The following is a 15,933-nucleotide window of genomic DNA, read 5'->3' on the forward strand; positions in this document are numbered from 1 at the left end:
TGGGCACTACCCAGAGCATTTGGCAGTGGCAGCAGCTGGGTGGGTATGCTCCGAGGGTGCCCTCTGTGGTCGTTGGAGCTGCAAGCAGTTCTTGTTCAGGGATTCCCAGTGGCGGTGGGCCACACCCACCTCTGGAGCCTTTGATACTGCAGTGGTTTGCCCCTGCCACCAGCAGCCTGCCCAGGAAGAACCCCCCATCCCACTTAGCCCATGTAGGAGGTGCTACACCAACTGCTCCTAGTTGTAGGGTCTTCAGAAGGGGCAGTGATCAAGAGTCTGGGCGCCACCCAGAGCATTTTGGAGTGGCTGCTGCAGGGTGGGTGTGCTCCCAGTGGCATGAGAGGAACAACGTGTGGTGCTTGGTTGCAGTGCCCTCTTTTTCTTTTTTTTGCCAACCCCTGAGATGAGTGGGGCCACAGACAGAGCCCATTCACAGGCCCCCACTAGTGGCAGGCCATGCCTCTCTCCAGCCTCTGAAAAGACCGCCTCAGTCTATCCCTGCCACCTGTAGATAACACAAGAGGCACCAAGTCACACCTAGCCTCCCACTACCCCCAAGCCACACAAGAGGTGCCCGGCCACTTGCAGCCCACACAAGAAGCACCCAGTCTCCTGTAGTCCAAGCAAGTGGCTTCTCACCATTTGTAGCCTGCACCAGAGCTACCCAGCCCTCTGAGAGCCTGCACCCACATATTCAGGGAGATTCCTAGGGTGGTTCACCCCACCTCCTCTCACCCTCCCCAACAATGGCACCTTGCTTCTTCTGCAAGCCCAGACATTCTCCCATGTTCCCTCTGCTCTGTTGTTCCCCTCCCTAGCCTATAGCACAACACTCCACCACCCATGGCACACCACTCCTTAGCCACTCAGGCTGTCCCCATACAGCCAACCCCAGTCCTCTCCCTGGGACTGACCTCTGGAGCCTAAGTCTCAGCACAAACCCCAGCCCAAGCATCTCAGGCTGGCTTTCTGGCACCTTGCCCCCTCACTGCCAGCCAGCTCATTTCCCTTTAAAGTTCAGATGTGGTTCAGATGATCTGTGTGGCTCTCACTCTACTTTGCCCTCCTTGGTCCAGCTGCTGCATTTTTCTCTGTGACTTTGAGGTCCCTCTGTTTCAGCTGATCTCCCCATCAGTTAGGTGGCTTCCCAGGATGTGGGTTCCTTTTCTCTTTCACACTCCCTCTCAGGAATGCTAGTCCTGTCCTAATTCCTTTTCTCTCTCTTTTTCTTTTGTTCTACCCAGTTATGTTGAGTGTCTTTCCCTTTTTGGAGGTTTAAGTTATTTTTCCAGGGTTCAGTAGATGTTCTGTATGAGCCATTTTACATGTAGATGTGGTTTTTTTATGTGTTTGTGGGAAAAGGTGAGCAAGACGTCTTACTCCTCTGCCATCTTGATCTGCCTGTCCATCCAACAAATATTAATCGACTCCCCACATTTCTATGCTAGACACTGGAGACACCATGTGAATAACACACAAGCAGCTTCCAGTCTAATTGCAGGCTTGGAGTGGGGGTATCACAGACAAGCAAATGAGCAATTTCAGTATAAAGTAGTAAAATTTAGGTTAAAGATAAGCACAAGATGTCACAGGAGCCCAAAAGAAGGGCCACAGCCACTAAAAAATTAATATTTTGAGATCTCATTATTTTATTTCTTTGAATTTTGAATTGAAATCCAATAAAAGCTCTGTCTTTTTTTCTTTCATAAGAGATCAAATAAAACACCGAGGTATGAGAATTTGCTCGAAATCAAACTTGAGTGAAGCCACTTTTTGAACAGTGAACCCTCAGAAAGGGAACCTAGTAACAATCGGATCATTTTCTCCCTTATTCCATAAATAGAACTCCATTATGAGGACAGGTTGAAATAGATCTTAAATTGTCAAGGTCACAGTTGTCTCTTATGACTCACATGTAGAGAACCATTTCATGCTAGAACCTAAGAATGACAAATACAGTTTTCAACTCCAATAAACACTGACCAAAATCTCTTCCCTCATTGATACCATCAAAAGGAGGTGTAATTAAGACAGAAATAGAACACGAATGATGTGTTACTCTTTCCAATATGTCATGAGTAAACTCTGGGGCTATTCTTAATAATAAATATTTATTAATTAGAGCATCCAAATGAATATGAAAGACATAGAAAAATAAAAATATAAGAAAATAATTTGACTCATGCAGCACTTTCATGAAAGTTATACAGAATGTAATTAGTCCATGAACTTTAAAGGGAAATGAGCTGGCTGGCAGTGAGGGGACAAGGTGCCAGAAAGCCACTACCCAGTCAGGGTTACAGCTGTATTGGTAGTTTGCTGGGCTCCTGTAGGTTTGGCCTGGTTTCCTCTGTTGGATTTGTCTATTGTTTGCACTGCTTTTTTCACCCATTCAACATGTGGATCAGCACAGACTTTAAGGCCACGCCTGGTAATAAATCTGCAATGCAAGGAAAAGATAGACAAACTTAGTTAAGATCAGATCATATATAAGAGATCTTAGGCAGAAATTACTGGACAAAATGATCTTTCAGATTCATAAGACCACAAATAAAAACATTTTCTTCTGCAATCTATTTTACCATAAAGGAAAAACAGCTCCAGGTAATACCCAGCTCCCTTGTTCAGCATAATTTGCAGGCTCCTTTCCTCATCATTGCTACCACATGATGTAATTAAACTGGATGTTTGAGATCATCTAGTCCAATTATTACATATCTTCCTTTTCAAATATAAACACACTCATCTTATTTTCTGGACAAAAGGTGACTCCCTTATCTTATTTGGGGTGGGGGTGAGGGGTTAAAGTTGCAATTACGTATGGGAAAGTATTGTCCCGAAAATGGGATCCTGGAGAGAAAATAGTACCATGTAGGCTAGTTGTTGATACTATTCCTTGAGATACGGCAACTGATAAAACATGGCACACTACTCTAACACACCCACACCATAAGGGAAGAGGTAGGCAGCGAGGATGTGGAGGATGGGAAGGAGAGAATCTACAACAGTATGGCTCCATGGTCAAATCCTGATATGAACCAGCCATCTCTAAGCCTAACCCTCAGGACTGAGCATGTTATTCACCTGGTTTCCAGTCACGTTCTTCTGCTAAGATAAATCAGAAAGGAACATGATATTCTTCCCTTGGTAGCCAATTTTTTTTGTCATAATCATTGTTTGGAGCCACCTAAAGACATGGTTCACGTGGAAAAGCAAAAGAATTCTTGGTTAAGTTGAGGTCTTCCTCCTTGCTGACTTATTTTTCCTAAGGGAGGCAGTGTTCCTATACACTGTGTTCTATGATGCCCAGTTTCGGGGAGAGATACTCACATCACTGCTTTCATGGAGCCCTCCTTGATGGTGTAGGTCTTGATGTTTTTAACTGGCAGTCGCCGGGTAGTTAGACTCACACAGATGCTCTTCTCTAGGACTTCGCTCCCCACAGCTGGTAAAGAAAACCAAGAAAACAAAAATGAAATTGAATCTATTAGTGTAAATGTGACAGTGCTATAAATAAAATAACAAGGAGGGAGCTGACAAAGAGTAATTTGGGGAAGATACCATGAAATGTGGGAGAGGCAGCTTGTTTTTGACTGACTAAATAATGGTCTTCTCATTTTTAACTGTAACATGTGACATGTGTAAGGGGCATAGTTCATAAAGTACTCATCCTCAATAGAAATGGCCCAGGGGGGATTAAAATTTTCAGTTTCGAGAATATATTACATTGGAGAAGGGAAAATAACTTGGGAGAGTTAATATTATTAAGGGTTTGCTAAAATCTAATAAGGGTTTCTAAGTGCTGACTTTCTCTGAAGCTGAAGAGACTGGTATTTGCTTCTGAGAAAAACAAATATTCTCTAGGGAGATTTATCAGAGAAATATTCAGCAAAAAAGCATCTAAAAAAAAAGAGCGGATGATGATCACATCTGATCTACAGTGTTGCTGATATCAGAAGGCTTTTTTATAAACATGAGACAAGGCAGAAGGTGTTCACCAACATTGCTCTTCATCACTCTGTCTCTCCATCATTCTCAATATCCAGCCTGCATGCCTTACTTGCAACTTTTGCCAGTTTCTTTTTAATGTTGAACTGTCTCTAAACCCAGTGAAAGAGGGACATATGCTTTTCTTCTTTGTTTCTCTCCCTCCTTAGGAAACAATATTTCTCTCCTTGATGTGTCTGACATGGACGCCAAGACCCAGAGAATCCTGCTACACTCTAAACCCCCAAACCTTGTCCTCATTCTCAGCAATATTTTTGTTATCAGTTAAGCTATCACCTTCACCATGCTGCAGTGCTGAGCCAAAGCAGAGATTGCTTTGCCTCATTGTTCCACTTCAGAAGCTAAGGCCCAAGGGTCTCATAGAGGTCATTCAAGCATAAAACTTAGGACACTGACCCAAGTGTCTGCAGTCCTCGTTTCCCCTACCCACATCTAGGTTTCCACCCAGTATCAGCCTGTTGTCTCAGCAAATGCCAGCCAGCTATAGTATAGGCAATATCTTGCTCAAACTTCTTGTTTTATCAATTTGGGAGGGGGAGGCACAATTTTAGGGAGTTCCAAACATTGCTATCTCTAGTTATGGACACCCTTGGGGAATCCATGATCAGGTTCAGATATTCTAGTCTAAGAAGTAAGTCTACAGATTAGGAGGTTGAAAGGAAATTTAACTGAAGCATTAATTACACCCAAAGGATATTCTCTCTTGCTGCCAGCACAAAGGGAAATAAATTCCAACCAGTTGGGGGGAAATGATCCTTTAAGAAATATGTGAACACTCAGGTAAGACTCAGTGTAGCCAAGTCTCAGCTGGGTATGACTTGTAGGATCTGTTTGTTAACATTTATCCTATGGTCTTTTATAAACTCAAGATTATCATAAATTATGGAACAACATCCATAGTAGTAATAACAGACCCTCTTACACACTTAAAAGTAATACTGATTTCCTGAGTATGAAAGTATGAGTTTTTAGTCATTTATGTTTTATTAGAAAACATTGATTTGTTTCAGAACACACACCCTCTATCTCATCCCTGCCTTGCAACTGAATTCTCAAAATTTTTGAGAATTTATCAAGATCAATATGAAATAGGCAAAAACTTTCAAGACATATAGAATCATCATCACCATTCCACAGCTGTCATTAATCAAGAAATCAGGGCTTATGTGCAAATCCGATAAGTGAGCATAAGATTTATTTCATTTTAATCCCAGATAAACATATCAGTTATTATATTCATCTTATAGATAAGCAAGTGTAGACACAGAGAGGTTGAGAAATTTACCCCAAATCACCCAATTGTGAAAAATTGGAGCCCAAATTCTAACCAAGTTCTATCTTCGAAATCCACCAAGTCCTCTAGAGTCAAATTATTCCCATTTTGCACATAATAAACCAAAAGCTTAGCTTGGAGAAAGCAGCCAAAACCTAAGTCAAATCCAAACTGTGTGGCCACCTGCCAACATATCCAGACTTCCTTAGTCTCATAAATAATCTCTTTACTCACCTTCCACAGTGTATGCAGTGAGACAGCAGATCACGAGGAAGGCCAAGATGAGAAGTCTCATGGCTGAGCTCCTGCTGAACTATGCAACGAGAGGCAGAGGAACTGCTCCTTTGAGTCTCTTTTATTTCTCCAGTGGTCAGCTCACTTCCTGTGGTGTAAAGGGGCTTTCGAGGTGGGTGTAGAATCACGGAAATTCTTTGCAACACCGGTGCATTTTTTGTTTGAAAAAAAAAAAGAAGGTTCCTTTGTCCTCACTCATACTAATCTCACACCTTGTGGCCTTTTCTCCTCCTCCTGTGGTTAACGTGTCAGTGAAACCAAATATGTGCACAAAAGAAATGTGGTGGTCTCATCTCCTGCCACCAGTCTAAATTCAGACCTTCCACTACAGATACGTCCCAAGGCCATGTCAGTGTCATGGCCCAGCATGTAAAGGAAATGAGGTGGGTGGTCACTGTGGTCCAGCTCTCCCATCTACTTTGTGTAACATCCACACTGTCATGATCCTATGCCCCTGGTACCATCCCCAGTGACTCTTTAGGGAGGCCAGGGGATGCTGCAGTCACCCTGAGCTTCTCATTCCTCTGCCCTCTTTTTCTTTTCATTTCTCTCCTTTACCCTTATTCAAATGATCCCACCTTTCTTTACACCACCTTCCCTAGGAACCCAATAGACATTTAAATAAGAGTTTTTGAGCCTGTCTATATACACAGGTTTGCTTTATTGTAACTCTATATATACACCTTTAAAAAAGACTTTGAAAGGTTGTCCTGACATTAATTTTATTTTGGAAAAAGAAAATGATCTATAATCTTACCATTCTGGCAGTTTACATTTTTTAATGTTCTCCGATGAGCACTATTGGTCTATACTCATTTGCATACTTGTGACACTTATAAATACTATTCTAACCCTAATGTAATATCCACACATGTTACTTTCTTTTTTTTTTTTTTTTTTTTTTTTTTTTGCCTTTTCTAGGGCCACTCCTGTGGCACATGGAGGTTCCCAGGCTAGGGGTCTAATCAGAGCTGTAGCTGCCGGCGTACACCAGAGCCACAGCAACGCAGGATGTGAGCCACGTCTATGACCTACACCACAGCTCACAGCAATGCTGGATCTTTAATCCACTGAGCGAGGCCAGGGATCAAACCCGAAACCTCATCGTTCCTAATCGGGTTCGTTTCCACTGAGCCATGACAGGAATTCCCACACATGTTTTTTCATAGTCTTCATGCTTCTACTTCAAAGAAGTTTTCCCTTGTAACTTATTGTTATGTAGACTACTTCTTTAAGGTAAATTTTCATTAATATACATTGAATCATTTCCCTTTAATAACTAGGAGTAGGGTTATTAGGCAAAATCATATGATCGTCTTTATAACTCTTGCGATATATTGCAATATAATTTTCCCAAAATATAGCTTCAATTTACAGTGCTTCCAGCAGGATCTGAATGTATTGGTTGAAATATAACCTTTCTGCACTCAACTTGTTGTTTTTGTCTTGTTTTGCTTAACATAGGTATCTATAAAATTCATTTATTAACTATGTGTGTAGCTAAAAGTTTTTGCCATTACTATTAGGAGTATGAAAATAACATTCTTATTAAATACATGTGTAGCTGAGTTCTGCCATTGCTATTAGGGATATGAAAATAAATTCCTATATTTCTTTAAAAATTATTGGTTAACCTCTAAGATATCTTTCATTATTGGCATTTAATTTTCCAACCAGACTTTACTTGGAACTTCAAATGGCTTTTTAGTTATCTCCACCTGGCTACATCATCAGTCCTTAAACTCTGAAGACATCTTTCCACTCAAAATTCTTCTCCTCCTGTTACTCCCTGACAGGGTATAATGTGTTGTCTTCTATTCAATTTCTAAGTGCAGATAACTTGGGTCATCTTGGACTCATTGCTACCTACTCATATATTATTCTACGCCAAACTGTACTTAGTATACCTTCTAAGTAGCTCTTCTAGATGTCTTCTCCTTTTTTCCACACTTCTCAAAGTAGGATGTCATCATTCCTTTTTAGCACTACTGCAGTAGACCAACTGATTTGCCAGGCCTGGGTTCTCCTCCTTTTCCAGCCTCTTCTCCTCAGCACTGACAGAGTGATCATTCTAAAGTGTTAATCTAGTCAAGGTGTTTTCCTGTTGAGAATCTCTTAGCTAATCCCCACTGCCTACAGCATTCATTACAAATCTCACATTGTCATATACAAAGATGTTTAATATCTGATGCTGCTTTTACTTCAAGACACATCTTCTACAATTCATGCATATGTTCTAAAACCTCTAGCCTTAACAGATGCGAGTGCCATCAACCAAATGTGTCATCTTCTTTTGTACCCCTCACACATTGATTCCTTTACCAGGAATGCCCTTCCCCGGTGCCTACATAATTATTTTTAAACTCCTTCTCTTCCTACAAGTTTTCCTAAATTCTCCAGATAAAATTAAGTTGTGCCATCCTCTGTGCTCCCTTGGAACTTTCTATCCACCACTTTTTGTTACTAATCTCATTTTATTCTCCTATTCAATTACATTTCTGCAAGTCCCACCAGATGGCAGGCTCCTTGAGAGTAGGGACCTTGACTTAGTCCTGTCTGGGTCATTGGCACTAGCAGAATATCTGTTATGCAGTGTCACTCACCAAATTGTTTTTGAATAAATGAATTATTTTTAAGGACCAACATCATAATGATTGTACATTAAGTGAAGGATGAATATCTGAAAACATAAAGTCAGGAGATTGTGCCTATGGACTTCCTCTTATGTTTTCAATCAAATAGACAATTTGACTAATGGCTGAGATTTTGTTTAGCATATTGAAACGGAATTTCTTAAACTCTCAGAATGAATTATTCATTTCTGTTTTTTTAAGTATGCAATACAGTCTCTGATGGAGAAGAATTAAGTAAGCAACAAGAAAGTATAAATCTAGTACAAAATGGGCATAATCTATTAATGTGTGAACATGGATTTATAAAAATCAGTTGAGAGATATTACAACAGATTTCTTTCATCCTTGATGCCTTTCTTTCTCTTAAATGCCACATCCAATCTGTCAGCAAATACTGTTGGCTCTCTACCTTTAAAATAGAACTTAAGCCCTTTTCTCCACCCCAAGAGACCCAACCCCAAGCCACTATCACTTCTTACCTGGATTAGTGGATTTGTGCAACAATCTCCTAACTGAATTTTTTCTAATTCCACCCTTACTTTCTTTTGGTCAATTCACCAACCTGCCAAAGGTGATCATTTCAAAATATAAGCCATATCATGCTACTTCTATGCTTAAAATTCTTCAACGGACTGCATTTTCATAGAGAAATTCAAAGTCTATTTTCCCCAGGTTTATTGATATATAACAATGTGTAAGTTTAAGGAATATAGCATTATCATTTGATACATATTTACATAACAATATTATTAACAGTAGAGTCAGTACCTCTATCATCTCACATAACCACCGTTTGTGGGGGGCGGTAAGAACATTTCAGATCTACTCTTTTAGTAATTTTCAAGTATATGGTTCAGTACTGTTAACTATGTTCACAACGTTGTACATGAGAAGAATATTTGGATTCTTAGATCAATATCTAAGATTCTTAGATCAATATCTTCCCATTTCCTCTACCACCACCCCACAAGAGTGAACCATCATTCTACTCTATTTCTTTGCATTTGGCTTTTTTTAAATTCTGCATATAAGTGAGATCATACAGTATTTGTCTTTCTCTGTCTAACTTATTTCAATTAGCATAATGCTTTCAAGGTCCATCCACATGGTTGCATAAGGCAAGACTTCCTTATTGTTTATAACTGATTAATATTCTACTAGGTACATACATTACATTTTTTCTATGCATTCATCCATTAATGGACTGATTCCATGTCTTGGCTCTTATGTATAATGCTTAAATGAATATGTGGGTGCAAATATCTTGACTTCATTTTACATATATATATATGCACACACATATAGAAAGGGGGGGTTGAATTGAATGGTAGTTCTACTTTCAATTTTTTGAAGAATTTCCATACTGATTTTCATAGTGGCTGCACTAAATTTACATCCCCACCAATGGAGCACAAGGATTTCCTTTTCTCTACATCCTTGCCAGCAATTATCTCTTGTCTTTTTGATAATATACCTTCTAACAGGTGTGAGATGATAGCTCATTGTGGTTTTGATTTTTCATTTCTCTCCTGATTAGTTGATGAGAAAATGTCTATTCAGGTCCTCTGCCTTTTTTTTTTTTAATTGGATTTTTGGGGAGTTTTTTCCTATTAAGTTGTATAAGTTATTTATATTTTTGATATTAACCCCTCATCAGACAAATGGCTTACAAATATTTTTTCCCATTCTGTAGGTTGTCTTTACATTTGTTGATTGTTTCTTTTATATGCAGAAGCTTTTCAATTTTATGTAATCCCTTTGATCTTTATGTATTTACTTACTTACCTACCTTTGTTGCTGTGCTTTTGGTCAAATCCAGAAAATCATTGTTAAACCAATGTTAAGGAGTTTTTACTCTATGTTTTCTTGTAGTACTTGCATGTTTTTGGTCTTATATTTTAAGCTAATTTTTTAGTGGTTTAAAATAGGGATCCAACTCATTCTTTTAGGTTGAATGTCCAGTTTTCCTAGCACCATTTATTAAACATACTATCCTTTTCCCATTGGGTATTCTCAACCCATTTGTGTTATACTTAGTTGACTATAGAGGTGTGGGTTTATTTCTGGGCTCTTCTTTTTTTTTTTTTTTTTTTTTTTTTTTTTTTTTTTTGGTCTTTTTGCTATATCTTGGGCCGCTCCCGCGGCATATGGAGGTTCCCAGGCTAGGGGTCTAATCGCAGCCATAGCCACCAGCCTACGCCAGAGCCACAGCAACGCAGGATCCGAGCCATGTCTGCAACCTACACCACAGTTCATGGCAATGCCAGATCCTTAACCCACTGAGCAAGGGCAGGGACCAAACCCACAACCTCACGGTTCCTAGTCAGATTCGTTAACCACTGCACCATGACAGGAACTCCCTCTGGGCTCTTCTTGATCCTGTTCTATTGGACTGTGTGTCTGTTTTTGTACAAATACCATACTGTTTTGATTACTAGAGCTTTGTGATATTGTTTGAAACCAGGAAATGTGGCACCTCCAGCTTTGTCCTTATTCCTAACTATTGCTTTAATTATTAACAATCTTTAGTGACTCTATCAGAATTACTGGATTGTTTCTTTATATTTTTGTGGGGAATGCCATTGGAATTTTGATAGGGATTTCATTCACAATCTATAGGTGGATTTGGGTAGTATGAACATATTAATTCTTTTTCTAAGTATTCAGGGTCATTAACCATTTAATTCTTATAAAAATATTTTAAATTAAGTAGAATTATTATCTACATATTATATACGAGAAAATAGTGGCTTGGAAAGGTTAAATAATTCACTTACAATCCCAAGGTTAGATAATAGAGTGGAGATTCAAACTCAGGTCAGTCAGATTCCAAAAAGCACACATTTAACCAGTACCCTATGCTGTCAGATATTCTCTGATGCATTACTTACTACTTCCCTATTGATAGTCTCTAGGTTATTTCCTATTTTAAACCCTAGACCACAAAGCAATGAGAACAGGCATGTCTTTGAACTTTTTATAGTTTTCTGTGTATCTCTTTGTCATTGGTTTCCTCCAGGAAGTTTGCAGAAGACATTCTCTTACTTTTGTACATACTGCTTTCTTAAAAAGATGTACAAAGGTTGAACATGTATAAACTAAGCTTATGGTAGAGGAAATGTACATTTTCCACTATACAGAAGTTGCTTAAATATAGTCTTGCCTTCACTGTTCATTGTTCACTGATCAATGAGGTATCTGAACAGAAAAGACGATCCAGTCAGAGTAACCAACTCTCCAGTGAAAATTAAGTTGGGAAGAAGACAGGTACCCATTCTCTATGATGTCAAGTCAGTTACTTTGTCAGGAAATTAAAATGAGTAAGCAGATGTGTCATTTTTGTTTTCATTTACCTTTTTTCAGAGTGTTGCCATTTTGGCCACAAAGTCTGGCATAATTTTAAAATCCTCTATGGTGCAGAATTCAAACATATATGTATTTTCCAAACTAGATTTCAGTCAATTTTAATCTTCCTGGAAATAATTATGCACTGGACAGGACCTGAGGCCCCACATCTCTGGTTGACAGCCATCCCAAGCCTTTCTTTGAGAAGCCACATACTATAATGGAAATCGTGAGGTGTAAAATCTGATCATTCAGTCTTATCCTGATCCTGGTTCAGCTGCTACAAGATGTGTTACACAAAGGGGAATCAAAATCATCTCCGCCTCACAGACATCAGAATTAGAAACAAAAGATGTAACTTGCCTGGATCATAGGAGGGACTCAATAAATGACAGTGATTACAATCAAAAGATAGACACTGAAACCATCACAAAGACTCTGAAACTGGAACCAGTTCTGCCAGAGAAGTTGGTGACAAAGAGTAGCATGTGGTTTCCGTCAGAGTTATGATTTTATTTCTCTGCATAGTAATTATTGATTTTTTGAAGTCAGCCAAACTTATGATTCTCTGTTTACCATACCTGCTCTCATCCCTATATCTGAAATACCAGGAGAAAGATGTATATCATTAGGCACATTTGACCTCAAGCTGGAATACATTTCTATCTTCCCAATGAAAGCATCAGTCACAAATACAATAAGACATAATTGAAGACCATAATTATGGAATAATTAGTGCATGAGTGTTATGGATTACCTAAAACTTCTCTGCTTAAAATCAAAATTATTTTTAATTTTATTATTTATTGAAATTTTTCCATTTTATTTATGATAGAGAAGAAGGAAAAAAATTGAATCCTAGATGACAGAGCCTCTGTCAATGCATTTAATATTAGTGCCACTGACCAATAACCTATTATGCAGAACCTTGAAGGATTCTGAGGGTGTATGCATTACCTTATAGAGTATATGTTACTAGATTAAATCTGGGTGGGTCCCCAAAGTTGACTATAAAAACAAATTTATCAAATGTTATCTTATCAGAGGCCTAGCCTGGTTATTCCATATAAAATAGCAGCCTCCATACCATTCCTAAAATTTCTTGTCGCTTGCTTTATTTTGACTCATGGTCTTATCGTTACCACTTGACATATCTTTACATATTCTGTGTATTGTTAGAATTAGAATGTAATGCCCCTAAGAGCTGAGACTGTTTGTCTTGAAGCCTCAGTGCCTATATAATATGGGAACTCACTAAATATTTATTGATCAAATACATAAATATATATTTTCTCACTATTTTCTTCTTTCTTTGAAGAACTAAAAATAAAAGCCCTGTTCAGTTTAACTTGGAGCAAATTACTTTACGCTGATATTGTTCTAGTATGACAAAAAATATGCTGAGGAAAAGGTTAAAATATATGGGGGCTAGAATAAAACTTCTTGGGATAGACCATAATTGAAGGTATTAAGAGAAAAAGAATATATATGTGTATATATACATATATATAAAACTGGGTCACTATGCTGTACAGCAGAAAATGACTCAACATTGTAAATCAACTGTACCCTAATAAAAAATAAATTTTTTAAAAAGTGATCTAGCCAATCTACAATCTTCTTATGAATGGGAAAACAAACTATGTTAATGGATGCATTTTGAGAAATGAATATACCCCTATAACCAGTACTACAAATTATAGAACATTTCTATCCCCTTCTGTGTCCTTTCCCACTCAATCCCCTCCACCCCCAACTGTAGCAAACTACTGATCTGCTTTCTGTCACTGTGGATTCATTTGCCTGTTCTAGACTTTTATGTAAATGGAAGCATACAGTGTGTAATTTTTTGAGTCTGGTTTCTTTGACTTAATATCATGTTTTCAAGATTCATCTGTATTGTTCCATGTATCTGAAGTCCATTTCATTTTATTGCTGAATAGTATCTCATGGCATGAATTTAGAACAATTTGTTTACCTAGCCACCTGTTGAAGGACATTTGGGTTGTTTTTAGTGGTGGGCTTTTATGAATAAAGCTTCTTATGAATACTCTTAAAAAGCAAATTATAGTTATGGGAAGCAGCAGGAAACTCAAGCCTATTTTGTCACATCTGTAAGCAGGGCTCAGCGGAAGTCAAAAGAAAGAGCACCACCAACAAAAATGTGATATATATGGGTGAGAAAGATTAATGCACTTACTTGCTTTTCCAACTACACAAGGCAGAGCTCCCATGCAAAAAGTGTACAATGAAAGGTTCAAGTGGTGGATGCGTGTTTGCACACTAGTAGTCATCCCATCATCTGCAGTGGCTCCTTTTCTGCTGATCCTCTTCGCAGGTCAGTGCATCCAACCAGGACAGATTCTAAAGTAAAATTAATTATGGATTGCAGTGTGACCTGGAGAATTCACACAACTCTAACACATCTAATTCCTTCCATTTTGCAAATGACATTACTCAAGTAACTTCTAAAAAATTTAAAGTATCGGTTAACATTTCCTTTTAAAAGTGTGTTTATTACTCTAATTTCATTGCACATTTTCTTATTTATAGTATTTTAATAATTCTCACGATGAGCCATAAACATAAAGCCGTTCATGCAAATTACCCTATAATACCTATAAAAGTTTTATACTCTCCTTTGCTGCTTAGCTGACTTTACAACTTACCTTTTCCTTCTCTTTATGACCAGGATTATTTTTCTTTGGGTCTCAATGAATATTCTACAGTAATGAAAGTCATCACACCTGCATTCAACCTCTATACTCCCAGATCCTGCTCTTTTTTTAGTTCTTGTTCTTTCTTCTTTTCTTCATGTCCTCCTTTCTTCATGTCCCTGCTGTATAAATTTCTTTAATCCTATCTATTAGAATAGGCAAGTCCATTAATTTCTGAATTTACTATCAAAACCAAAGATGAAATCATCCTCCCACCGGGAGAATCAATTAATGGTGTTAACATTTACAGAATATGTCTTTAGATATTTAACATCTGGGTTTGTCTTAGATAGTCAAAATAAATTTATTAGGGGCAATTACATTTGCATAATGACATAAAATTAGTTTAATAAATGAGTAAACTTTGCTTATTTAGTGCTTATTTAGTGTAAGGAAATGCTAACTCTTTTAGCACACAGTTCCTAGAAGTGAACATATTGAAAGCAGTCTGAAAAATTACACATACATTTTAGGTATTTCCAACAGGAACATCCTCATCAAAAAAAAAAAAAAAAGTTCTTATATAGAAATTCAAAGAAACAAATATCAAAATGAAGAAGACTTTGTTCTATTCAATGTGGAGAGTGAATTATTCAAGTGTTATGCCTATAATGGACTTAGTTGTTAAAAATATTAATGTGAATTTTTCCCTTCCCACGTTGGTATCTGTAATGGATATTTGCCAGAATATTGGCAATATGGCTTCCTATGTCTATGGAAATTCTCATATCATAGCCCTTTCTCCCAAGGTAGAGTCCTAATCTCCATTTCCAACTTGTCATCACCATATGGCTTAGACTGAACCAATCACACTACCTCTATGAATTTAGATTTAGAAGAGATCGATACATGGGTAGAAGGTTCCACATGGAACCCATATTTTGGGATAGCTTTGTGATTGTGGATAGAAACCATGGAGTTTGTTTTTAGTGTATTGACTTTATTTTTAGGAGCAGTTTTAGGTTCACAGCAAAACTGAGCAGAATACAGAGTTCCACATATCCCCTTGCTCCACACACATGCATAGCCTCCCCACTATCATCATCCCCACCAGAGCGGTACATTTGTTACATCGATGACCCTATATTGACACATCATCACCCAAAGTTCACAGTTTACATTAGGATGCATTCTTCATGTTGTACATACTATGGGTTTTGACAAATGTACCCACCCTTTAGCTCATGCAGAATAGTTTCACTATCCCAAAGCCCACCTTTCATCCCTCCCTCAGTCTAAATTTCTGTAAGCCACCGCTTATTATTGCCTCCATAGATTTGCCTTTTCCAAAATGCCATAGTGTTAGAATCCTGTATTATATAATCTTTTCATGCAGACTTCTTTCACTTAGTAAGTAATATATTCTTAAGTTCCTACCATGTCTCAATTTTTTTAGTACTGAATGGATGTACCAGTTTATTTATCCATTTGTCTATTGAAGGCCATCTTGGTTGCTTCCAAGTTTGGGCAGTTATGAAAAAAGCTGTTAGAACACACATGTGCAAGTTTTGTGTGAGCCTAAGTTTTCAACTCATTTGGATAAATTCCATGGAGTTCAATTGATGGATCCTGTTGTAAGACTACGTTTAGCTTTGTAAGGAACTGCCAAACCTATTCAAAAGAAGCTGTGCCACATTCCTACCAATAACAAAAGAGAATTCTT

The 15,933-nt window shown here is 38.1% G+C and overlaps 1 protein-coding gene across 1 annotated transcript; it reads right to left on the reverse strand.

Annotated features, from left to right (window-relative positions):
• On the reverse strand, positions 2,279 to 5,584 carry XCL1 (chemokine (C motif) ligand 1). Its single transcript, NM_001134345.1, is given in 3 exon segments — positions 2,279 to 2,440; positions 3,331 to 3,445; positions 5,516 to 5,584. Coding segments are annotated over 3 exon segments (333 nt in total). The 5' UTR covers positions 5,577 to 5,584; the 3' UTR covers positions 2,279 to 2,283.

Source organism: Sus scrofa, chromosome 4 (assembly GCF_000003025.6).
Source record: "Sus scrofa isolate TJ Tabasco breed Duroc chromosome 4, Sscrofa11.1, whole genome shotgun sequence".
Classification (NCBI taxonomy): Eukaryota; Metazoa; Chordata; class Mammalia; order Artiodactyla; family Suidae; genus Sus; species Sus scrofa.